Source organism: Daphnia pulicaria, chromosome 8 (genome assembly GCF_021234035.1).
Source record: "Daphnia pulicaria isolate SC F1-1A chromosome 8, SC_F0-13Bv2, whole genome shotgun sequence".
NCBI lineage: Eukaryota > Metazoa > Arthropoda > Branchiopoda > Diplostraca > Daphniidae > Daphnia > Daphnia pulicaria.
Window position 1 is genome coordinate 9,679,638 of NC_060920.1, and position 23,932 is coordinate 9,703,569.

A 23,932-nucleotide genomic window follows, 5' to 3' on the forward strand; every position below is an offset into this window, starting at 1 on the left:
TTATCTCTTGCCTGAATAAAAAAATTATTGGGGAAATACCCAAGACTTAAAAAAGAGGAAATATGTTTTTTTTTAAAGAAACATCAAACATCAGCGATAGTTCGTGGAGACAAAGATTGCAGGAAAAACTGCGCAGTTGTAGGCACTCTCTTTTTATTTATTCTCCTCGTAACTGTGAATAATAGCAACCTTGATAATACATGTATTATCATTTAAATGCCATTGTATGTAGCTGGGAAAACCCAACTGGTGAATTTCACTTTTGCCTAACGCAACATTTATTAAAGTACGTCCTTGCTGTTGACGGTCGGTCCACCCTTCGTGCAAGTGCAGTTTCTCTGTAAAACTCTGTAAGAAAAATATCAAATCATTTCTGAAATTAAGTTAAGCTAGGTTCATGCTTCTAGGCGATATTATATTATGTATGGAATATGGATTTATTTTAGTTTTTGATTTCACCGGTAATTTTGGCAACGAATTCTTTTTCCTCGTAAAGTATGTTTTGATGGACGCTAGGTGTCACCAGAAAGTTTTGTTTGGAAACTGAGGGAATTTTAAAAATAAAAAAAGATTTTTTCGTTTCGTGACAGTTGACAGTTCCTCTTGTTATTTCCTTAGGCAATTCTTTACAAATAAATAATAAGTTGAATGTGACATTATTTTAACAGGTATAAAGCTCCTATATGTTGATGTACTACTAGTTAGGTTGATTTTAATGGAAAGGAACTACTTTTTACTGATTAAGTAGTAATCAAAGTTGCTAGGTTTTTTCTAATTTTTTGTGAGACATCTCTTACTCTTGTGAAGAAAACCAGTACCGGTAGAATATTGCCATGTCTTTGTCAAAAAGAAGAGAGCCAATTAACTTTTAAATGCTGTACATCCTACACAGACTTACACACAGCATCACAACTTGTGTTACAAAAAATTGTATTTTATACAAGTCAATAATGTGAAACATAGTTCCATTAAAATGCACATGTCTTTTAAAGAAAAAGCAAAACAAATTAGCCATAGTCAGTTTATTTTCCAAAGCTGCTTCCGGTACCCTGTCCGGTGGCTCCTGCTTGACCGAAGGGACCGAGGAATCCTGTTCCGCTTCCGGAAGCTGTACCGAATCCGCCGTTCTGAGCGCTAGAAATGGCAACCTAAACAAAAAAGTTTCATCATTTTCAATTCAATCGAATTCAATCAACGAGCAAAGTCAATGTTAATCAAAATGAATTCTTACGCCTGATGCAGACACTCCCTGAGGGCCAGCACTACCCGTTCCAGCTCCAGCACCGGTTCCACTACCTCCTGTTGCGGGAATTGTGATAAGTGGGATTCTAAACGAAAATGGATTCTGAATGGTGGATCTTACCGAAGTTATTGAATCCGCCGAAACCGCCGAAACCTGGCTGCTGGAAACCACCAGGACGGGGACGGAAAGGTCGCTGAGGCATAGCCACGGCAACAGCCACAATAAGAGCGAGAATAAATGTTACCTGTTTAACAACGAAAGAAAAGGTTAGATAAGTCATTTAATTTTTATTACACTGCTCATTATGTTTACCTTGTACATTGTGAAATGTGAAAGTTTTCTAGTTTTTTGGTGTTGTCGGTAAGATTCAGCTATCGTCTGACACTCTCTGAGTCCGACGTGCTGCTTTTATATGCCGAAAGGGGGTTGGCTTAGACCAGGAAAAGGCCTGAAGGTGAATCGACCTTCAAGTAATTACAGTGAGAATTCTCACTTGACATATGCTGCAATCTTTTCGGAAATCCCAGACTTTCCTATTCGTAGGAATAAAAGATGCAAATTATGTCTGGTAGTTACTTATTATTATTTTTTTTTTACTGATAAAGATTGTTGTTCGAAAAATGTATTTGCTTTACTAACCATGCCACAAAAATGTTACTGATAGTAAAAAGATGTAAAAAATCATGCTTTTTAACAGTGAAACCAGTGACACTAAGTTTAACAGATTTATCTCACAACCATCGATGTTTAGTTTCACTCAAGTAAGATAACTATTGGAAAGGAATTGAAGCACTACATATGGTTATTATTTTAAGAAATGTGTTGAGGAATTTAAGTAGAATTGAGTTGATGGCTTTCACGATGGATTCAAATATTTGTACAACCTTTCAGAAAGACTCAATCGTGAAGACGTGCAGCAAAGCTGTTTTCCACCGCTGCTTCCGCACTTGCTTGGCCGGTCGAAGGGGACTGAGGGGAGCCCCGTTTCGCTTCCGGAAATTAAAATTTGGTACCAAATCAGCCCTTCTTCCAGCGCTACCAGTTCCAGCTCTAATACCGAATCCAGAATCACCTGATTCAACGTGAGTAAAACTGTAACGTCTTGTTCTGTTTTAGTTAGTTTCAAGTTTTGAAAATAAAGATTTCAAGTTAGAAAAATGTTTACTTAGCTTGAGCTTTGCAATGCAGTATCTTGGAATTGAATTTGGTTTTCGGCTGTCCGACTGATTGGGCCGAGTTGCTTTTATGTAATAATGAATGCGGAAGGAAAATTGCCCTTGAAGTCATGGTCAGAATCGGTTTTACAATTACGTTTTTTTTATTTTTTTTATTTTATGTAGTCATTTTTTTGGAAATCTTTCGTACGTCATCAACTAGTAGCAGTGTACACCGTATACAATGTACAATTATTCGGTTCGATTATCTTATCATCTGAACAAAAATTTGGGATAGTTCTCTCATAGTTTTAGCACCATGGTTTTCGAATGCGATTGTTTTGCAGCGCAAATAACTAGTAAAGCCTTGAGCTGAACCATTTTTTTCTTTATGTAACAAAAAACTCCGCATTTCGAGAGAGAACAGATTGCACTAGTTGTAGAAGTTACGTGATTTAATATAATAGACTATAGTATTTTCCATTCATCTCTTAAAAGATTAATTATGGATTGATCTCTTTATCAATAGTCGAGTGAAGAAAAGGGGAGAATGCAAAATTGCAGTTCCAGACGAAACCGTTACTCTGGTGGAAGACAAGACACCAAAAGCGGAGTTGATTATCTCCCTGGATGAACTTGGTGTCAGCAAATCAAGAAGCAAGTTGAACGATGCTGCTCCAGGTGCGGAAGCATAATGCATAATTTTATTTTGATTTTTGGAATAAATTCAACGTTTCTAAAAATGTAAGTTTCTTGATTCTAGTGCCTGTACAGTTAATTTTTATTCACATATTGAATCTACTTGAAATTCTTAATCTACTTTCGGTTTCTAAATTCGTTAATATTAATAAGTGTATAGGGCTGTTCGACATCTTTTTTAAGATTTGTTGAAATCGTGAAACGCACTGGATCCAATTATCAAAACCTACAGAAAAAAAAGAAAGATTTATCACAGGTAAGGTAAAGTGCAGAATGACAGGAATAAATCTAAAAGTGTGATACAGGTGATTATTAAAACCATCAGATTCCCAGTCCATAGTGTGAGGATCCCATGAGCCCGGAACATGCTGTTGTTGTGAGTCAGGGTAGTGTGGAAAGAATTTTTCATCTTCACCATTTGTGATTGACTTTACATTTGCTGTTGCATTGTAGTATGTAGCCTAGTAGAATGCCACAGTGAATAGAAACACATTCTGAATAGCGGGCAGGTTTACCTTACCAACTGGGTGTTTTTCCTTTCACCAATCCACTGTCCAGCACTGTTGCCTAGGTGCTGAAACGTCGGGAATCATTTGCGGACAAGGAACATGAACGGATATCAGTCATACCACTGCCTTGAGTGCCTTCTCCTCAGTGTAGAAGGTGAAATGTACTGGCGTCTATTATCAGTTTTTTCACCTAGAGGATTTCATCTGTTGTGATGTGTGATACTGCGTGGTGGCTTTTTGGTAAAATTTGAAAGGGGAAATATTACGTGAGTATGAAAATTATTTGTTACCTTTGTTTTTTGTTAGTTCTTTCAATTGAGTGTCACCGAGCTAGAGCGGACATCTTTTTAATGTTAATTTTTATTTAAACGTTTCTTCTTTCTGACGTTAGGTTAGACGGCATGGCCTTTGATAATTTTTTACCTGTCAGAATCAGTTTAGTTATTACTTTGCACCTCTCTGATGAAATTTATCGCTACTACTACAAAGAACTTTTTTGTGATAACTGTCAGTTTCTGTTTCAGCAACAAAGCTCACTTGTTAGATATTTAATAATGTGTTGTTTTTCTACTTCCGTTTTTCCCATTTCAGTCAGTAGTTCAGTAAATATTCATTCAACGCACAAAATAACCACATATTCGTGATCCTCGTCAAATTTGTGGTAAAGTTCATGTTTTGTTTTGTACTTGCGCCTACTTCCGGTTTTGAGAATTAACCTTATAGTTCAGGATTCTATTAGTACAGGATCTATTAGTTCACGATTTTGGCAAAATTCTGGATTTCGTTTAAATTTCATTTGATCGACCCCAAATTTCACGTAGATCACGAATATTTGGTTTATTTGGTCGGTAGCTCAACGGTTGAGGTGCTATTGCTTACTTCCGGTATACTTCCGGAAAATTTGCATAAAACTAGCAAATGAGCTTTGTTCTCTGTACTAATCTCAATATTTCAGCTAGGTTTAAGCAAATAAATGTGCGCTGTTCAAGTTATACAAGTATCTAAAGAACTGAATTGCTTTGAGTTTATACATTTGACATACAGAACTGCAGCCCGATAAGCAGTACGGTGAAAACATTTTCGGTACCTAAATATGTAATATTTCTGTTTTTAAGATCTACAATATCACTAGGATTCAAAAATTTAATGCTGTGTCTCACACAACTAAAATTGCGTTTTTGATTGTTGGGACTTGGAGTGTCAGAGGTGTCCAATAGATGACATAGGCGTCGTCGTTTTCATGTGATGGCGGATTGTTGTGTTGAGTGGTTGTCAAAAGTTTTCCTATATTTCCATGAAAATTATCGATGAATTCATAAGTAAATTCAAGTTTATTTCTGTGCAACTTGTTTGTTATGTGATTTATTTCGTATGTGTGCTCACTGTGCTGGATCAAATTCAAAATTCCTCAATTTAACCTGCAGGAAGGAACGGGAATGGAAACATTAGCATACAAGTAGCCTACCATCACGACCACCAACTCTTTTATTAAAAATTTTCGTTCTGCTGAATGCATCATGCAGTCAATACAGGTAAAAACCAATAATGTCTTAGTCACAATTTTTGTAAATACTTGTTCCCAGACTTAGTTAATATTTGTCTAATTATCAGCAGTTTCTATTGATCTTGGTAGGTCACTACCCCAGTGTGGACATGTTTGTTTTTCTGAACATGTTTTTCAACAAATTATTCATCGATATACAAGTATTCTTCTTCTCTTGGTTTTAAACTGTTATTTAATGTCATAGATTGTATTTTCTGTCATAGGGAAAGCTATGAAAAATATCATATCATCTAGGCCATGGGTAATCTTCAGGTTTATTGCAGCAGCTTAAGAGAAGAATATGAACAAATGCAGGGCACATACCAACATGTGTTGTATTTTTCTGAATGTTAAACACAAGCAGTAGGTAGCCATTAACTTTAGTTTATTGGATGAATGTTGGAATATTTATTGACATATTTCCTTTAGATTCAACATGACTAACTGTTTGATCGGTTTGATGCCAAAGTTAGTTGGAACTCAACTCACTGTACGTACTCTAACACAGATAACTGGTGCTGTTGCCTGTCTGCCACAGGCAGGAAAATTATTCTTTACTTCAGAAAATTGTAAGTTTAATTTTTTGTCTTGACACCCAACACTTTCTGTTAATATTATAGTTCTTTTATGTTATTTTTGTGTTGAAAGAGTTAAAAATTCTGAAAAGCAAACTAAAAACTGTGTGTATTTGTGTCATAGGGAAAGCTGCTAGAGTAATCTGCAGTGTTCTGTCGAATAAGGTTTTTCGTTATTCGAACGTAGCTCGAATAACGAATAACTGTCATTTATTCGACGAATAACGAATACGAATAAAAATAAGGTCTTTATTCGAAATTTCGAATAGAATAACGAATAACGAATACGAATAAAATTTCGAATAAAATTTCGAATAGCAAATAAAAAAAAGGTCGCGCCTATTGGAGTCCGTAATCCAAATCCCTCTAACGGCAAAAAGTGCGTTTTGAAATAAATCTTATTTCATTATTAAATGCGCTATTATAGCAGCTAACTGCCGAAATGATTAACTACAATCTTATTTGACCTGATTAAATTCAGTTTCTTAAAAAAAAAACAAAAAACACAAAGTGCAGAAAAGAGAACACATCACACTACAGCCTTTGTAATTGTTGCGAGGAAGACAACCGGTTTTTCTCATGTGTAAAATAGTAGCTTATTCTTAGATCACGGTACACATCACGCTCAAAAAGAGTAGCGTGAATGTGATTAATTCAGAATCCATTCTTTTCCCTTCGTTTCAACTCTAAAAATCAAAAACAAATTGGTCTGCTGGTCGGCGACACCAGAGCCATCTGGATTTACGGACTCCATGACTCCAATAGATTTTTTCAAAAATTCTCGGCGACAGACACGTGACTAAGACGAGGCAAAATTGAAAAATCTATACTAAACAGCAAACTTTCTAAAAAAAATTTTTTTTTTTATTCGAAATTGTATTCGAAATAATGAAGCGTGAGGTACAACGAATAAGAATAACGAATACGAATAAAGAAAATTTTATTCGACGAATAACGAATAACGAATACGATGATTTCCTTATTCGTTATTTGAAATTTTATTCGAAAATTTTATTCGGCAGAACACTGGTAATCTGGTGGTTATGCTCATTTGATTCATTTCGTGCCAGCTAGTGAAAGCGGAAAGGCATGTCGAATTCAATTGAGCTGCTGCAACTTTGCGACTCGAAGCAAGCAATTCAGCCGTTCCGTTCAGTCATTTCATTTGAAAATGACGCAACTGAACAGGAATCTAATGGCTGTCAATAGGTGGCTGTGAATAAGTGGCTAAAATGATGTCCACCAGATAGCGCGAATGTATTCAGGGACAAGGACGCTTAACGGCCATTTTGTTCCAAGACGCAGCAGAAATAAGTTGTTGCCTTGTTGGTTGTGAGTTGTGACGTTCCTCACGATGAAAATTAAAAGGTATATTATTAATAATTACCTATTGTTATTGAATGTAATATGTTGATGTGAAAATTTACAGGTGATTTAGCACGTAGATACCAAGTTGCCAAATCATTCAACTCACTCAGACTTGGAAGTGCCAGTACATTTCCGAAATGGCGTGCCTCGTGTGTCTCGCTGCCTGTTCTTAGGCGTACGTCTCATCCCATGCAAATCAACATCAAAAAGTAATTATTTTGATCAAATGTCTTACAAAAGTACTACAGATTTAGTTATCATGACTAGAGAGTAGACAAATTTGCTCCGCTATGGAAATTTTGAATCACATATCAAAGTTATTCTGATGGACTGCTTAGTTTTCTGTTACTCTTTGTATTCTTTTGTTATAATGAGTATGCATGTGTACACAGTTGTTTTTCTCAAAATAATTTTCTTTTCTTAAATAGGTATAACAAACACTTCTTCAACGCTGTTGGATACCTTGTTGCAGCCAAATGGTGAAAGGTGTGACGAAGACAGATAGAACCATTGTATGCAGCATGCGGATGCAAGTAATCCAGAAGTTGCTGTGCTGTTGTAGCTGAGCTGTTCCATCTGGATTCCTGACTTCAAAAATTTATGTGTTGTCTATTTCATCCATGCCATGAAATTGCTCTGTTAATTGTGTGCTGACTTAAAAGTTTGATCTGTTGTCTTTCGAGTTTTCATTCAATCATGCAGTATACGACTGAGGCAACCTGATCTATATCAGGTTTGACACAGTCGAGAACTGCTAGATTAAACAAGCTTTCTGCGCCAAACAAATAATAACTTGCATATAACTTGCATCATGTTATTATCGCGGTAGAGAAAGCGACAGGCCCCCCCCCCCTGGGGGCCACAGGAATAATAAATATTTGCATATATTATAAAATAAATTTTGTATGCAATAAAATATTCGAAAAAATAAAATAAATTTTGTTGCAATAAAATATTTTTATAGAATATTTCGCGAGATTTTTTTTAGAAACTTTTTGTAAGGGGGAACTTTTAAAAAAAAAATTTCAAAAACAAAAGTCTGGACTTAGCGCAATGAGTAAATATTATTGAAATGTAATAATTTTTATTGTTGTATTTTGCAATATCAATTATTTGTAAGTTACATAGCACACAAGTTTACATATCAGAAATAATTTCTCACATTATGCAATCATCAGCAGAAGGAAAGGTACTTCAGTAGAAAAGAGACATGGACTTGCTATTTATCAATCAATCTTGTATTTCAACACATCCAGAGAAATATTTCAGAACTTCGGTGTAGAGTTCAAAGCAGCTTGAGTAGTGGTAACATAGTCGGGAGAATTGCTGACGTAATACATATGAACCTTGGAAGAAGGCGGCTTCTTCGGTGTCGTACTTGAGGGCAGCGGTGTTGTAGCTAGGTGTAGCGCAGGTCGTTGTGTAGTAAACTGGAGCATCTGTAGTGTAGTATTTTTGTTCAACGTAGTACCAAAGAGCAGCTTCTGTGTAGTAAGTCGGGACTGCGTAATACTTGGCCGCCTCAGTTGTGGTTGTGTAGATCGGGGCATAGTAGTACTTTGGCGCTTCGGTGTAGTATTCGACCATTTTGGTGGAGTAATCAGCGGGAGCCTCGGTGTAGCAGCTGGGAACAGAGTAGTATTTAGGAAAATCTGCGCAATAAGTAGCTGGGAACAGAGTAATACTTGGGAGCCTCGGTGTAGGAGGATGGGCAGCATGCGTAGTCATGTAGTACTCGGTCGCCTTGGTGGTGTAGTAACTCGGGGCAGGTTAATACTTCAGGGCGTCAGTGTAGTGGCTCGGGGCAGCGTAAGTTGTGGTATATAACTCCGGTGCTTTAGAGGTGTAGTACTTGAAGACTTCGTTGCAGGAACTGGTCGTTGCGTAAGTTGTGTAGGAAGGCGGAGGCGTTGCGGTTTAGTATCCACCATACCCAGAGACTTCGGTACACCAGTGGTCGATCCAGCCATCAACGATACAACAACCAACAGGAGCACGACACCATAGTTGACTAAACAGTAAATACATTTAAACATTATTATTAAATATTAACAGGCATATTAACAAATAAAAAAAAATATATAATTTATACTAAACTCAATGTAAAATGAGAATATACCCATAATTGCGAATCGATTACACGATGAGGAATGCAGTTGGTGACAGATAGGGCAGTGCAGTTCGGGCACGACTTCTTTTTTTCTAGACGACTCCTTTTACGCACAGTAATACTTCTGGACGTAGGTGTAGTAGCTCGGGGGAGCGTAGGTTGTAGTGCAGTACTTGGGCGATTTAGTGTTGTAGTAATGCGGTATAGTAGGCAGGGGCAGCATACATAGACGTGTAGAATTCCGGTGCCTTAGTGATTTAGTACTTGGGAGCCTCGGTGTAGTAAACTGGGCAGCATACGTTGTTGTGTAATAGGCGGCTTCTTCTGTGTAGTAATTGGGGGCTGCGGTGTAGCTTAGATCGTGGTGTAGTGAACTGGAACATCAGTGTACTATTTCTGTTCAATGTAGTACGAAAGCGTACAAAAGAGCAGCTTCTGTGTAGTAAGACGGGACTGCGTAATACTTGGCCGCCTCAGTTGTGGTTGTATAGATCGGGGCAGAATAGTACTTTGGCGCTTCGGTATAGTATTCGACCGTTTGGGTGGAGTAATCAGCGGGAGCCTCGGTGTAGCAGCTGGGAACAGAGTAGTATTTAGGAAAATCGGTGCAATAAGTAGCTGAGAACAGAGTTATACTTAGAACCCTTGGTGTAGTAGGATGGGGCAGCATGCGTAGTCCTGCTCCGTCGCCTTGGTGTAGTAACTCGGGGCAGAGTAATACTTCAGGACGTCAGTGTAGTGGCTCGGGGCAGCGTCAGTTGTGGTATAAAACTCCGGTGCCTTAATAGTGTAATACTTGTAGACCTCGGTGCAGTAACTGGTCGTTGCGTAAGTTGCTTTTGGGTAGTAAGGCGGATGCGTTGCGGTTTGGTATTCGCCATACCCAGGAGACATCGGTACACCAGTGGTCGACCCAGCTATCAACGATACAAAACCCAACAGCATACGACGCCTTATTAACTAGACACTAAACAAATTCAAACATAAATATTAAATACATGCATACATAAAGAAAAAAGTACGATTGATACCAATCTCAATGTAAAAAACAGAATATTTACCCATGGATGCGAACTGGCAATACGGTGAAGAAGGCAGATGGTGACAGATAGTGCGCTGCAGTTGTTGCCGTGTCGGAGATGCTCACTCGACTGATGTCTCTGGTCTTTTTCGTCTCCTTTTTATACGATTTTTTTATCACCCTCACCTCTTAAGCCTTGCTGGTATTTTACCTGTTTGATAATGATTAAACACGTACCTTTCTCACCCAACCTCTCCGCCGTCGCATGATATGATACGTTTTACGTAATGATCTCCGTGACCTTCGAGCGTCAAACTGGCCTTTCCTTCTGCAGTTTGAAGTTTCTGGGGATGGGTCGACAAAAACCAATATCAAAATGAATACCAAATGGTTATGGTTTGCGGCTATTTTACCTGCTTGATAATGAAGCAACACGTCCCGTTCTCACCCAACCTCAACACCACTGCATGAAACGTTTCACGTAGTGACCTCCGTGACCTTCGAGCATGAAGGAAATGCAAACTGGCCGGCCCGTCTGCAGACCCCTGACGCAAACAACCGATTTGCCTCTTGAATAGCATGCTCTAGCGGTCTTCAACTCAACCTTTTCTACAAAGTAATATGCAGACGAAAAAAGACCAAAATTAACAGATTCCAAGTTTACGTTTGATCATAGACTGTGACAGTGTGACAAGTGTGTCATCATTTATCAAGATTAGATTTCAGTTTAATTTTGTTAAGTGTTATATTCTGTAGTTACAATGGCTGGGTCTGCCCTTCGACGTTTAATGGCCGAGTACAAACGTGAGAATTGTTATTTTTTTTTATTTTTTATTTTTATAACTTATTAGGTATTCCTGTATATTTTACAAATTTAAGTAATGCGTATTTAAGTAACCCTTAGCAGTTATTTGATGATGTATGACTTTTTTAGAACTTACCTTGAATCCACCTGAAGGTATTGTAGCTGGTCCTATCAACGAAGAGAATTTTTTTGACTGGGAATGCCTCATTGTGTAAAATATTTTGATTAATTTTCTGTGCATGATCTTGTCTCAATTTTTAAATACATTTGTGGTTTTTACAATCCATAGGGGACCTGACGGAACATGTTTTGAGGGTGGTGTTTTTCCAGCAAAATTAACATTTCCAACTGATTATCCATTAAGCCCACCAAAGATGCAATTTACTTGTGAAATGTTTCATCCTAACAGTAATTTCAAGAAAAACTTAGTTAAATATAAAAACACTTGTAAATACTCAAGTTGATTTACCAGTCTATTCAGATGGAAGGGTTTGCATTTCCATTTTACATGCTCCGGGTGATGATCCCTTAGGATATGAATCTAGTGCTGAACGATGGAGTCCTGTTCAGAGTGTGGAAAAGATTCTACTTTCAGTCATCAGCATGTTGGCAGGTCCGTATTTAAATTGGTAAACAATCGCCCTTAATTAACCTCTTTATTACAGAACCTAATGATGAGAGTGGAGCAAACATTGATGCTGCAAAAATGTGGCGAGAAAACCGAGCTGAATTTGATCGCATTGCAACTCGAATCGTTCGGAAATCATTGAATATTCCCTTGTAATATGTACAATATAATAAAAGAAATTATGAAAGCGGTTGTCCTTAAAAAAAAATAAAACTCGTCTTCGACATTAATTGTATTTGACAGTTTTGTGTTATGTCGGGAAAACACACTGTATATCTATATATTGAAAGGTTATATTAAACTCTATAGATGCACATTGGCAAAATGTATCTGTCCAATCGGAGAGAATTTGTAAATTAAATTAGAAATACTTTTTCAATGACTAGAAATGACACCATTCTAGGGGGCAAAGTGGGAATGTTGCAGAGAACCTTCTAGTTGCTCTGAGTAGTAGTGAGTTGTATTTAAATAGTCTCGCAACCGTTTGGGAAGTGGCAACATACTGATTTGATCTCGCCTGATCAACTTCAAAATAACAAATCTAAGATAATTAATGTGTGAATTAAATCAAATTAAACCATGTAGTTTATTTGAAAAATGTACCTGGACAAGTGTTGCAAGCTTTGAACTTGACGGAATCGTGATACTGGGTGCAACAGCTGAACACGAGTAGGTCCGTGTGTTGGCCTTCGATGAAGGAAAAAAAGAAACCGACCACTCCTCGAGTGTTCGATAGCCTTATCTATGAACTCAACCATTGTTTGGCTCTTGAATCGGGCAACACTTCCGAAACTGAAATTTCCTATTAAAATAAGATTTAAGAATTTTAGTTGTAACCCTTAATAACAAAATTATAATAACTGATAATTAATTAATCGGAAAATGAATTACCATGATCGTGTTCGATGCGAACGTGTCTTACACCGCCGTTCAATTTAAACGACAGAGAGAAGATGTAATGATCATCGCTGCTATCTAAGTAACAACGTTATGAAATTATTAACACACTTATTTAATACGTATTGTTCTAATGAACCAATTTCTTAAATATTTAAAATAACTAAATTCATATTTAATGTAAAATGTTATTTTTTTTTTTTTTTTTTTGTTAATAAAAAAATTGTCAAGAGCAAAAGAGAAACATATTATTAATACCTCGCACTAGAAAAGATCCGTCGGGTTCGTTGGACAATATTTGCTCAGCAGCTTCACCAGATAGAGGACCCCAATACCATCCATGGTCCTTCACAGCTTCGATTGAAGCAGCAAAGTCTAGATTAGTTTGATTGGTAGTCGTTTCCATATTAAACTCAGGTGAGCTATTCACATTTGTTTCGAACTCGTTCTGTACGCTGTTCGAAGTATTCGAATCCAAAACCTCCTCTGCCAATTCCGCTTGGTTAACCCTTTCTCTTGATTCAATTAAAGACGGAAGGGTAGGTGAGGGGCGAGAAGGAACACGAACAAATCCAACTTCTTCTTGCGGAACAGGAGGTAAAGCCCTACGTTGATATGGTGAGCTCTCAGTACACTGTGGGTTGCTCGATTTGTTATCTGGTGTACTGAAAGTCCATCCGGTAGGACACACTTGATTGCATGATTCACCATGATATGATAAATGATGATGCGATGGAATGCGAAAAACACTGAAGAGTGCTTGCTTAATTCCTGCAGCAGTCACACTTAAACTCTTTCGACTTCGCTTTGTTCGAGCATCATCAAAGTTACTGTTCTTAGCGACTACGTGTGGTGTCCAAACAAAGCAGCTTTTTCTTTTACTTTCCGAAGAGGTGGACTCTACCGATTTAGAGGGGACCACCATCCATGGACGTCTTCTTGACAAAGAAGTGTCTTGAAATTCACGCAAATAAGATTGGACTTCCTCAAGAGTCATATGAACAGGCTCACTGGGTTCTAACTTTGGCACAGCAGCAATACTGTGTCTATTTCTGCATGTGTTATTTTGTCTTTGTTTCTGCCTTTCACTATTTTCCAAACTGTCAACAGGGAGTGAATAAACATCACATCCAGATTGAATGCAATTTGATTCTGTTGACGGTGCCAGCTTCTTAATCCGTAGTCTAACCTTAGGTTTCACAACAATGGCCAGAAGAGAGTGTGCCATTTCACTGGCAAATTTAGACACAGCACAGTCATTTAGCACTGGCTTAAGTTCAAGATCTTCTTCTTCACTGAAAGGGTCATCATAGAAGCGATCTTCCACATTGCCAAGCATCTTCCTAGAATCTTCAAAACCAGGAGGAGGATCCAATACAGGAATTTCTGATACTGTGATAAAATCATCTTCAGTGCAACCATAGTCCATGGTTTAACATTCTATTCAAATCAATAAAATATATTAGCAAGAAGTTGTAAGCAATTTCAACTGATTGATTATTTGTTTGAACATTGTAACTGACCACAATTGTAACCACCTATCTAGAATTTAAGAACGACTGAAACATTGGTAATTAAAATATGCAGCGAAAATTCCAAAGGCTTCCTAATCAACGAGTTTGTAGACTCTTATTACAAATAGATTATAGATTATTGCCAATATTTAGTATTTACCGTCCTTAAAGAAGGTCACGAATAAGTAAGATCCGGGTTGAAGATTTTCGATCTCACATATCTCTGTGACAATGCTACGTTTTCCTTGAATTGAAAGCGTTTCGTTCTGAAGGAAATATGGAGTAACACCGAACTATTAACAATGGAAAGTCGGACAAGAAGATATCATTGTTATCCTTCAGCAAAGGCAACCGCCATGTTTTCTTTATTGTCAGTAAAGTATGGTATGCGGAGTGCGGGAGGCTAAAATACGGGTAAGAAGGCGTTACTTTGAAACGTTTAGAATGACTTGATTTCCACAGTTTATCAATCCGCATACCAAATCCCCAAAATTCCAAACAATTTGTTGTGACAGCTATCATGTCGTCTGTAGAAAAAGAGTAAAAATAGACAAATACAAACAAACTATGTCAAAAAGGCATATTCAAACAAATCTAGGAGGTCAGAAGATAAGTTAGCTGAATGTCTTGTTGATAAGTCTTATTGTTGCAGGAAGTGGTTTGGTTTATCTCGCCACGCCACGAAGCCTATATCATGAGCCTGCCAAGTTTCCGTCTTTCTACTTTCGGCGTGTACCGATCGCAGGAAAGAGACCGTGTCTCCGGATATGGATAATGTGGTAAAGTGATTACTTATTACATATTTTTACTATTGATTCAAATTTTTTTCAAAATGAATTTCAAGTTGGATTTTCTCCAAAAGAGCCATGTACACATTAAAGATTGGGAAAAAGTGAAAGACAAAATACAGTCTTTGGTTACCGGGAGGCACAACCAACTTCAAGTAGTTTCTTTTTTAACATTCATTTGACTGAACAAGAGTAAAATATATATTATATTATACTAATTTTTTTCTACTTCTCTGTAGGTTGTAGCTGATTTTGATTTCACACTCACCAAGTTCCATAATAATGGAAAAAAAATTCCATCAACTTACAGTAATAAACCAAACTTTAAAAAAAATCATGCATGAAATAATAAATATACTTTATTTGTAGGTGTTATGGAAAGCTATTCTAATTGGCCAATGGAATGCAAAGAAGCTATTAGACTGTTAAAATCAAACTATCATGAAATAGACAATGACCCTCTCAGAACCATCAAAGAGAAGACACCACTATTATTAGATTTGTTAAGAGATGCTTTCAAAATAATGCAGTGCAGTAGGCTACAGGAAAGTAATTTCAAATCTATGGTGGAAGAGAGCTCTATACAATTCAGGTAAAATTTTAAAATCTTTGTCTGATTTTTGTTTACATTTTATTTTTCCAATTATAGGGAAGGTGTTGAAAGTTTTTTTGAAGATCTGAATATAGCCAACATACCTGTACTGATTATATCTGCTGGGCTTGGAAATATAATTCTCGAAGTGTTAAGCAAGCATAGTCTTCTGAAAAACAATCTCAAAGTTATAGCAAATCATGTTAAATATTATCAAATTGACGATGAAATTACTGATGCGGTTTCAAGTCGCCAGTTTGTTCATCCATACAACAAAGATATTATCTCATCGCGCCTTTCGGACAGTTACTTTGAGAATTTATCACATTGCAAAAATATGATTCTTTTGGGGGATTCATTAGGAGATCTTCACATGTCTTGTGGTGCTGCCGCCAATACCCTATTGACAATTGGATTTCTTAATGAAAAGGTTGATAATACTGTAATTTACATTTTTAGGAATAAATCATATATAATTGTTGCTTTAATACATCCCAGATTGAACAGTCCTTGGCGAACTACACGGAACATTTTGACATTGTTTTAGTCGATGATCAGACATTTAATGTACCAAATTATTTGATAAAGTTAGTTGTGGGATAAACTTCAACCAGGATCTGAATTCTGAATTTGACAAATAAATGAAAATTGTTTTCGTCCTTAAATGCGGAAATATAAATCCAGCCATAACACAAAGTTGTCACCTGTATGCCTCAATGCTTTTTTCCTTTTTTTTTTTTTTTGGCTTGCTTGGCTTGTCCGGCTTCTCCGTCTTTCCGTGAGCCCGTCTTCCATCTATGATCTATTTAATTTTAAAAAGTTATCATTACTGAATAGCGGCAACAACGCATTAAGGACTACTCGTTAGATTTTCAAGTAAACAAAATAACAAGAAACCGATCACACTCTCGCTTATTAGATTTAAACCTGAGTTAACTGTTTCACTTTAAATTACTGAGCTATCAGCAGAAATGGTGGTTTGCAAGTATTTCCTAGAAGGGCGATGTAGATTTGGAGCCAATTGCAAGAACGAACATACTCAAAGTGAGAAAATCATCGACATTTTTCAGTTCTCAGCATGCTGATAAGTTTTTAACTGAAATGTATAATTGTTTCGCACGTAGATCGTCCTCTATCCTATCAACAACAGTCATTTAATCAACCACTAAGACAACAATACTTCCCTCAGCAGCAGCAACTGCAGCGTACAGCAGAAAGCCAACAACCAGCAATTCTTGAAAATTTGCTGCAAGTTTTTGTTATTGTAAAGTTATAGAACATAATGTAATTAATTTTCTATTGCTTCCAGCTCTGTTGTAAAAGATGATGCTACCAACTCAATGCAGGGAGGGCAATGGTAAGGCCACTCACTAGTCTATAAAAATATTTATCAACTACTAGCTGTTACATAATTAAGTAACAATTGTTTTAAGGTTGTTTTCGTGTTACGCTCCACTGCTTAGAAAATTTACAAAAGCTGCTTTCAACAACAATGAGGAAAATCTCCCCAATTTGGTAGACTACAGTCCCGAAGAACTTCGTTGGGAAGCAATAAGCAGCAACATGAAAGGACAGTTTCATGATTATACTACCAAGCTACAACTGCTTTCACAAAGTTATCATACAATTCAGCGAGCTTTGCAAAATCTTGATCAAGCCACTTCAAACTTTATTGTAAATATTTTGAAAATATTTTAAAGCTATTTCCTAGTTAAAATATATTTTCTTCTCTTCAGGTCCAATATGAACGTGGGGAAAATGTTAGTCCAGCAGGCACAGCTTTAGCAAGTTTTGTACCATCTCTCTCTGCAAATAACATCAATGCAACTTCCAGTCCGTCTCAGTTTAGCTTCGCTCTGCCTTCCACCCAGCCTCACCAAGGTGTTGTTGCTCCCTTCAAATTTCAGTTACCTTCACAACAGCCTGCTGCTGCTGCACCTTTCAGCTTTAAGTTGCCTTCTCAACAACCTGCTGCACCAGTAGCAGCACCTTTCACTTTTCAACCAGCTCAACAACAAGCTCAACAGTCTGCTGCTGCACCATCTTTCAGCTTTAAATTACCTTCTCAGCTTCCCATTCAATCTGCAGTAAACTATTCTTTCAACATCCATGCAATTTCTCATGTTGCTGAAAATTCGTCCTACGGCCCTCAGTTAAGTCAGACTAACATACAACAATTCAAAGCTGACAAATTTTCGTTTGGAAAAATTCCACGCATTCCGCCATCAAAAGAATTTCGTTAAAAATTGTTAACACAGTTCTGTTGTTGTGATTTAGCCGTTTAAGTATGTAAAGGTATTACAAAATTATTGGAAATTCAAATAAAATCTAATTTCTCAGTCGCTTTAGTTTTACGATTTACACTGTAATTTATCGCCGAGGTTGTATTCCGTTGCTCAGGAATTTATTCATTTTTATTTTTATTTTTTTTTTTTTCTGTTTGTTAGCGAGACTTTGGTTGCCAAACCCAAGGTTTAACTTGAAAATACGATTATGACGGGATTGTACTTTTGACAGAAGCAGACGAACAACATTCAGTTATTTAGTTCAACGATCTGACATTTAGAATCACTTCTGTCATGTTACAACGTATTTTTAGTGTTTTTTGTTCGAGAGAATATTACGATATCGATGGAAAGCGATATTTTGTGCGTGAACTTATTGGCCAAGGGTAATAATGCCTATTACAAAACATGTAAAAATTTCTCGCTAAAATTTTTAAAATTCGTAGTGGTTTCAGCACAGTTGACCTGGTAAGCGAGGCTTCCAGTGATCGCCTTTACGCCTTAAAAAAAATTCGATGTCACAGCACCGAAGATGAACAAGCTGCAGAACAAGAAATCCGATACCACAAGCAAATCAACCATCCCTCAGTTATTGAGTGTCTTGCTTTCAGAACAGTTGGAAGTGCTGATATTTCAAGCAATCAAACTAGTTTAGTCCTACTCCTATTACCATTTTACAAGGTAGTAAGATTTTTTAAGGCATCAATTACCTCATGATCTACATGCACTCTTATTACCTAGTATGGATCATTGCAAACATTACTAGAAAAGAGATTATTAAAGAAAGAGCCATTATCTGACAAGCTCATTCTCAACTATTTTCAACAAATTTGTGAAGGATTAGCTGCTATACACGTTATTGGAGTAGCACATAGAGATCTAAAACCCGCGAATGTTTTACTTGCCCCTAACGACCGCGTAGTCATTATGGACCTTGGTAATATTTCAACTCTTAACTCCGGAAGTATAAATTCTAGACTTACCTTGTTAGGTTCTGCTGCTCCTGCTACCGTGGAGATAACCAGCTACAACGCCGCTCAGAGACTCCAAGATGATGCAGCAGAACGTTGTTCCATGACTTATCGCGCACCAGAACTTTTTAACATCCAAAGTCCGTCTACCATCGATGAGCGTACTGATATCTGGGTATTTTAAATTGTTATTATTTTAAAAGTTTAGTTTTTTCCATAAATTGTGACTTTTTTTTAGTCTTTGGGGTGCCTGCTATATGCCCTCTGCTACTATAAATCGCCTTTTGATGAGGTATTTGAACGAGGAGATAGCGTTGCTTTGGCTGCCTCCAGTGGAATTAATCATTTTCCAAATTCCACTACCCCAGGAGTCAATTCGTCGGTAAACGACTTAATTTCCACTATGCTCGTTGTTGATCCCAAAGAAAGACCTTTCATTGCTGATGTTCTCAGTTCAATAGAAGCTCTCAAGGGGTTGTTGTAGGCTATAAAACTCTAACCAATAACAAATCAATATAATAAATGCCAAAAATGAAGAACAGTCCAATAGCAACTTTTGTTAAAGCTTCAACAATTCATACATTACATTATCGATTAGCTAACGATCGTTGCTTTGTCTTATACTTGATGAAGCGGAGTAGATTGTCTCTAGCAGTCATAACAACTGGGAGATGATCCGCCGGTAGGCTACGACGTTGTGAATGGACACGATGCTTGAAAGTGGGTGCCAATGTTCTTAAACGCTCCACCAGTTGAATATCTCCAACAATTGGGTCTGTGTGATCCTCCTTGAAAACATCAAATAAGGCATCCATAGCTTCAGCTGTAATCCACAAGTCAGGAGAAAGGCAAGCAGTGTCGAGAAGGATTTGACCGATTCCGCGAACAATTGAAGATCGAGGTTCCAATATGGGTGGTTCAACTCCAGCTGCCATTGAACCAAGTGTGCCGAGAATCTGAAGCAAATTCACTTTTGACTGAGGATGAGAACAGTCTACAACTCTCTGACAGAGGAGAGTGATGTCTTCTAACTTCAAAAGGTTGACTATGTCTTTATGATACGACAATTTTCGAATTATGGCACGCATAGAAGCAGTTGCACTTCCCAGCATCTGTTCCGACTTACTACCCTGGAAAGCCACGACTGCTAAGCCACACCAAATGTCGAATAAATCCTTGCTGCCACCAATATCGTCAACTTCGAAAACCATCACCATGTTACTTAAACACAAGAACCCCATACATTGGAGCGCTTCGTAACGTTTAATAAGAGATTTTCCTGAAATCCAAAACAAGACAAAATTATTTCAATTTACCTTCCACTACAGATTGAGAGTTGAATCAAGTTAAATACTAACCTGTTGGGTGCTGATTTAAGGCTTCAATTATATTCGTTGCCGGTAATTTTGCTTTTTCAATAACCAGTTGAAATAGTCGCGCATCGATGAAAGCTTTCTTCAACTCTGGATTCAAGTCTATAAGGCTTTCTTGAAATCCTTCATTACCCAGTGATTCATCGCTAATGGATTCATCTTCGTAGAATTCATCCGAGTCGCCGTCATCTCCAGAGCAACAAATATTGGTTAATATTTCAAGAGATTTTATTTGAGCAGAGATTAATTCTTCGGCAGCTTCGACAGAATCGTGTAACTTAGAGGCCAAAGAATCTTCTTCCATTGCATCCCCACCGTTTTCATCTATAACAAAATTAGGATACTGAAAAGCCGAAATATGATTAGCATTAATATAGAAACAAACCTTGAGTTGTCGGTAAATGATCGACCACTGAAGACGCTGCCTTCCTTTGATCAAGGCAAAGAGAAGAAGTCAGGATATTTATAATATCTTGAGTTGACTGTCCCAATTCTGATTTAATTTGAAAAATTGTTAATACAAATCTAGACACATTTTATCAGTACAGAATTTACCTGAATTTAACTGCTGATGGTTCAAGTTAAGAAGTATCATAAGTGATAGAGTTCTCAACAAAGGGCTAGATTCTTTCACATTGAGGAATTTCGAAATAATCTCTTTTTTCAAAACTTCTGTGTAGTCAGTATCACCCTGTTCTTCAGTTACTGTGCTGAGGAACTGGACAACCGACGAAACAACATCCAAGCCATACGCATTTACGTCCAAATACGAAATTAACATCGAAACTATATTTTCGCGATGCATCCGGTCAACAGCTAGAGTGCTGCTTTCGGAGAGAAGATTTAGTGTTGCAACTGTTTCTATAAAGGTGGCTGTAGAAGTATCAATTTTGTCGCCAGATGCTTTATGAGGTTTCCACTGTGATGGGATTCTCTTTAATAAAGCAATCAGTGGTGTTAAAATGTCGTGTTCAATGGCAAGTTTGATCGCTTGATCTCCTCCTTTTGAAATTATTGTATGAAGTGCTGAAGCAGTAGAATGACAAACGGAGGCACTTGTATCCAGCAACAGAGGACCAAGAACTAAATAAAAGCATAAATCATTTTGATTATAATTTTCTTATAAATTGAATGCATACCTTTTATTAGTCCTTCTTGTAATGCTGCACATGAATCCTCATTATTTCTTATCAATCCTGCTAATGCATGGCAAGCCTAAACAAAGAAAAACCTAGTTTCATAAGATGATTAAGAGGGAGGGAAAGTAAAAGGTATTATACACAGTCCCGCTCTTCTGCTGATGAACTTTGTAACTGTCTTGAAAAAGACTTTAGGGTTTCTGACGAGAGGACAGTTCCAGTATAAGGACTCTTGACAGCACAATCCATCACAATTTCTTCAGAGTCAGATTTATTAGCGATTCCAGTGGGATTATCACGAACTTGCTTGTTATGTCGATTCGATTTGGATTTCCCCATCCTACCGGTATGTTCAGGTTAATTTCTTATCCAAATAAATGGAAATAAAGTTTCCAGTTACCTAGCTGACAAAGTTAACAATATGGAGAAAAATTATGTTATCCAAGTTTCGTACAAGTAACTATGATAACGAAAAATCAGAAACGATCTCCCGCACAAGAGCCTTCCAATATGTCAGAGCACATGTTTGATTAGCAGACGAAATAATAAATGTTTACTTCTATCCCCAGATGGCACTTTTACTTTTTCTTTAAAGATATAAAGAAATACCGAAATTCGTCCGTTTCAGTAAACTAATAAAGGGTCCTATCGTAAAGTAAAAAGAGAGCAGAATACAAGACGAAAAAGACTCCTATCAAGTGAATTTGTTGCATAGTGGAAAAGAAGGCAGAAATAACTGAAATAGCCAACAGTAGATAAGACCTTTACTAAAGGGTCGTCGATCGCTTCAGGTATTGACCTTCGATTGTAAAGATAATAGGTTGTTGCTCGTTGCAAGAAAGCCGTAGTATACTAAAGGAAGTTGCGTGGGCTAGTGGTCAGCAAACCTCAGTAAAACGAAACTGGTCAGCAAAACGAAACTGGTGAACACAGGTAAGATTTGTTTCAAGTGAACTAGGCCAGAGATACTAGGGTTATCTACCTATACGACGTTTGTTAAAATCCTGTAATATTGTGCAATCTAAAGTAGTTTTTTTTTTTTTTTTTTTTAGAATGGCCTTGGTGTTAAAGGGGAAGAATCCTTATCTACAATTTCAGTGGAAACTAGAAGCTATTCCCTATGATCGGTCGGTGTTTTCGGAGACGATTCTGTTCGAAAATGAAACCTTCAATTTTGATTGCGAACTTAAATACGGAACGCAGCTCTCCGTATCTGCCATCAAACGACCGTTTGGCTCTTGGACTACTGATATCACGGATATTGTCTGTACAGTTGATAAAGGGCTCTGTTGTGACATGGACCGAGACCAACACATCAGCACATTGTGGACGTTTTGCTTTGACGTCAGTGTAGAACGGTCGTGTACGCTGGATTTCCGTGTACACCTGTGCGAAAACGTTCGTCAATACCAACATCAGCTCATTGATTGTTTCCTGAGTGATCAACTATGGCAGGCCGCTGAGAAAAAAATAATCACGGATGTCGAGTTTAATATCGACGGGAAGATTATTGCAGCCCATCGTACTATTTTGGCTGCTCGGTGTCCAGCACTTTTGATGTGTACCGTTGTTGAAGACGCGAGTGTTGAAACGTTTTCTGCCTTACTTCGTTTCATCTACACCGGAAAGCTAATCACAAAACCCAACGCTCAATTGAGTAGATTAGCTGAGAAGTTCGGACTGAGTACGTTACAATCTCTTTGTTCCATGCCATCAGACAGCGACATACAAGTTGCGAATTCTACTCACAGATTTAGGTACTGTTAATTTTCCTTTGGCTTGCTAATAATAATGCGAATTTAACAAAGAATTTAGTTATACTTACAGAAGGAAATCGGGAGCGGTTGTTCGATCTCTCACAGGATTAACAGTTAAATGCACGATTAACTTCCCGACGTTCTCCAGCGTGACTACGTATCAACAACCTCAACGTTTCATGTTCGATGGCCAACCGTTGTTCAACTTTACACTGAATTCCGGGTTGCACAAGTTTTCCTTTGTCATAAGTTCTTGTGTGTCTAGTGATTGGAGAATTAACGAAATTTTCTTTCGCTGTGAAAATTCAAGACCAACGATTTTTCATCAAAAACATCCTGAGGAATTTCAAGCAGAATTCTGCAATCACAACTTCTCGAAACAAGAATATTTAACTGTTTCTATTGACGCTTATGTCGTCCCGAATGTTGATAGATTTGAATTTCAACCAATCGACATCCATCTGCCCTCTGATTTGTGGTTATTAGTTCAGAAACGAATTTTCGCTGATTTTGAACTAGTCATACAAGGAAACAAAGACCATTCTTTTCTAGCTCACCGTGCGATATTAGCAGCTCGTTCAACTCATTTTTTCAATATGTTTAACAGTGGCATGGTCGAGTCCCAAAGCGGAAAAGTGGTCATTACCGACACTGACGTTGGTGTTTTTGAGCAATTTCTCCATTTTCTCTATACCGGATCTGTTGAGCCCTTTACGGATTTTCAAGCGCTATTGGTTATTGCTGACAAGTACCAAATTGATTCCCTGATTAACCTGTGTGAAACGAAACTTGCTTGCATTATTTAAAATCATGACTTTAAACTTATTTGTTTTACCAAGGTGATAATTGCCGTCATTTGAATTAGGAATCAGAAAAAAGCTATTGTTGATGTTCGTTTTTTCATTTGTCCTATTGAAAATGCCTTGCATGAATGTGATGATTAATGGTTACTCTGTACTTC

At 37.4% G+C, this 23,932-nt stretch overlaps 9 protein-coding genes and 3 long non-coding RNA genes across 18 annotated transcripts in view; 6 read left to right on the plus strand and 6 right to left on the minus strand.

The window, feature by feature from the left end:
• Positions 1 to 913: 913 nt before the first annotated feature.
• Positions 914 to 1,706, minus strand: LOC124311523 (putative glycine-rich cell wall structural protein 1). The gene is made up of 4 exons (XM_046776053.1): positions 1,556 to 1,706; positions 1,364 to 1,487; positions 1,232 to 1,299; positions 914 to 1,148 (listed from the first exon to the last, which is right to left on the minus strand). Exons 1-4 carry the CDS (start codon positions 1,562 to 1,564, stop codon positions 1,023 to 1,025), a joined length of 327 nt encoding a protein of 108 aa, XP_046632009.1. The 5' UTR covers positions 1,565 to 1,706; the 3' UTR covers positions 914 to 1,022.
• LOC124311572 lies at positions 1,378 to 3,165 on the plus strand. 2 transcript variants are annotated; one of them, XR_006909901.1, is made up of 3 exons: positions 1,378 to 1,509; positions 2,135 to 2,325; positions 2,927 to 3,165. It is a non-coding gene; the product is annotated as an uncharacterized LOC124311572 (long non-coding RNA). The 2 variants fall into 2 exon arrangements; XR_006909902.1 differs by lacking the exon at positions 2,927 to 3,165 and adding an exon at positions 2,584 to 2,916.
• A 66-nt stretch (positions 3,166 to 3,231) lies between these two features.
• Positions 3,232 to 3,753, minus strand: LOC124311707. Its single transcript, XR_006910154.1, has 3 exons — positions 3,617 to 3,753; positions 3,400 to 3,557; positions 3,232 to 3,322 (listed from the first exon to the last, which is right to left on the minus strand). It is a non-coding gene; the product is annotated as an uncharacterized LOC124311707 (long non-coding RNA).
• A 635-nt stretch (positions 3,754 to 4,388) lies between these two features.
• Positions 4,389 to 5,869, plus strand: LOC124311659. 2 transcript variants are annotated; one of them, XR_006910094.1, is made up of 6 exons: positions 4,389 to 4,924; positions 5,030 to 5,137; positions 5,217 to 5,309; positions 5,373 to 5,515; positions 5,578 to 5,717; positions 5,848 to 5,869. It is a non-coding gene; the product is annotated as an uncharacterized LOC124311659 (long non-coding RNA). The 2 variants fall into 2 exon arrangements; XR_006910093.1 differs by having other exon boundaries at positions 4,392 to 4,924; positions 5,220 to 5,309.
• A 2,452-nt stretch (positions 5,870 to 8,321) lies between these two features.
• LOC124311939 overlaps positions 8,322 to 23,932 on the minus strand; it is a 178,248-nt gene continuing 162,637 nt past the window's right edge. The window contains exon 3 of the mRNA XM_046776306.1: positions 8,322 to 8,715. Within this exon, the coding sequence (XP_046632262.1) occupies positions 8,322 to 8,715 (394 nt within the window). The remainder of the gene's footprint in view (positions 8,716 to 23,932) is intronic.
• On the minus strand, positions 8,980 to 10,502 carry LOC124311469. 4 transcript variants are annotated; one of them, XM_046775975.1, is made up of 4 exons: positions 10,460 to 10,502; positions 10,263 to 10,378; positions 9,845 to 10,153; positions 9,625 to 9,783 (listed from the first exon to the last, which is right to left on the minus strand). In XM_046775975.1, the coding sequence occupies exons 1-4, from the start codon at positions 10,487 to 10,489 to the stop codon at positions 9,753 to 9,755; spliced, it is 486 nt and encodes a 161-aa protein (XP_046631931.1). In that variant the 5' UTR covers positions 10,490 to 10,502; the 3' UTR covers positions 9,625 to 9,752. The 4 variants fall into 4 exon arrangements, 2 of the variants coding, with proteins under 2 accessions (XP_046631933.1, XP_046631931.1); XM_046775977.1 differs by lacking the exons at positions 9,625 to 9,783; positions 9,845 to 10,153 and adding an exon at positions 8,980 to 9,102; XR_006909815.1 differs by lacking the exon at positions 10,460 to 10,502 and having other exon boundaries at positions 9,626 to 9,776; positions 9,838 to 10,161; positions 10,263 to 10,383.
• Positions 10,869 to 11,885, plus strand: LOC124311463 (ubiquitin-conjugating enzyme E2 G2-like). Its single transcript, XM_046775970.1, has 5 exons — positions 10,869 to 11,026; positions 11,157 to 11,238; positions 11,317 to 11,435; positions 11,500 to 11,640; positions 11,693 to 11,885. The coding sequence occupies exons 1-5, from the start codon at positions 10,984 to 10,986 to the stop codon at positions 11,809 to 11,811; spliced, it is 504 nt and encodes a 167-aa protein (XP_046631926.1). The 5' UTR covers positions 10,869 to 10,983; the 3' UTR covers positions 11,812 to 11,885.
• On the minus strand, positions 11,870 to 14,433 carry LOC124311113. The gene is made up of 5 exons (XM_046775428.1): positions 14,227 to 14,433; positions 12,811 to 13,992; positions 12,547 to 12,630; positions 12,259 to 12,457; positions 11,870 to 12,196 (listed from the first exon to the last, which is right to left on the minus strand). Exons 2-5 carry the CDS (start codon positions 13,979 to 13,981, stop codon positions 12,055 to 12,057), a joined length of 1,596 nt encoding a protein of 531 aa, XP_046631384.1. The 5' UTR covers positions 13,982 to 13,992; positions 14,227 to 14,433; the 3' UTR covers positions 11,870 to 12,054.
• Positions 14,719 to 16,142, plus strand: LOC124311335 (cytosolic 5'-nucleotidase 3-like). Its single transcript, XM_046775781.1, has 6 exons — positions 14,719 to 14,845; positions 14,911 to 15,009; positions 15,094 to 15,163; positions 15,224 to 15,446; positions 15,504 to 15,876; positions 15,945 to 16,142. The coding sequence occupies exons 1-6, from the start codon at positions 14,834 to 14,836 to the stop codon at positions 16,047 to 16,049; spliced, it is 882 nt and encodes a 293-aa protein (XP_046631737.1). The 5' UTR covers positions 14,719 to 14,833; the 3' UTR covers positions 16,050 to 16,142.
• LOC124311284 (serine/threonine-protein kinase 16-like) lies at positions 16,273 to 19,245 on the plus strand. 2 transcript variants are annotated; one of them, XM_046775718.1, is made up of 7 exons: positions 16,751 to 16,803; positions 16,880 to 17,120; positions 17,183 to 18,117; positions 18,178 to 18,412; positions 18,473 to 18,668; positions 18,723 to 18,877; positions 18,941 to 19,245. In XM_046775718.1, exons 3-7 carry the CDS (start codon positions 18,026 to 18,028, stop codon positions 19,184 to 19,186), a joined length of 924 nt encoding a protein of 307 aa, XP_046631674.1. In that variant the 5' UTR covers positions 16,751 to 16,803; positions 16,880 to 17,120; positions 17,183 to 18,025; the 3' UTR covers positions 19,187 to 19,245. The 2 variants fall into 2 exon arrangements, with proteins under 2 accessions (XP_046631673.1, XP_046631674.1); XM_046775717.1 differs by lacking the exons at positions 18,178 to 18,412; positions 18,473 to 18,668; positions 18,723 to 18,877; positions 18,941 to 19,245 and adding exons at positions 16,273 to 16,490; positions 16,571 to 16,694 and having other exon boundaries at positions 16,756 to 16,803; positions 17,183 to 17,788.
• Positions 19,240 to 21,770, minus strand: LOC124311035 (HEAT repeat-containing protein 3-like). The gene is made up of 7 exons (XM_046775286.1): positions 21,615 to 21,770; positions 21,356 to 21,554; positions 21,215 to 21,290; positions 20,631 to 21,158; positions 20,461 to 20,568; positions 20,061 to 20,399; positions 19,240 to 19,981 (listed from the first exon to the last, which is right to left on the minus strand). The coding sequence occupies exons 2-7, from the start codon at positions 21,551 to 21,553 to the stop codon at positions 19,290 to 19,292; spliced, it is 1,941 nt and encodes a 646-aa protein (XP_046631242.1). The 5' UTR covers position 21,554; positions 21,615 to 21,770; the 3' UTR covers positions 19,240 to 19,289.
• Positions 22,072 to 23,867, plus strand: LOC124311155. The gene is made up of 3 exons (XM_046775496.1): positions 22,072 to 22,147; positions 22,267 to 22,971; positions 23,030 to 23,867. The coding sequence occupies exons 2-3, from the start codon at positions 22,268 to 22,270 to the stop codon at positions 23,775 to 23,777; spliced, it is 1,452 nt and encodes a 483-aa protein (XP_046631452.1). The 5' UTR covers positions 22,072 to 22,147; position 22,267; the 3' UTR covers positions 23,778 to 23,867.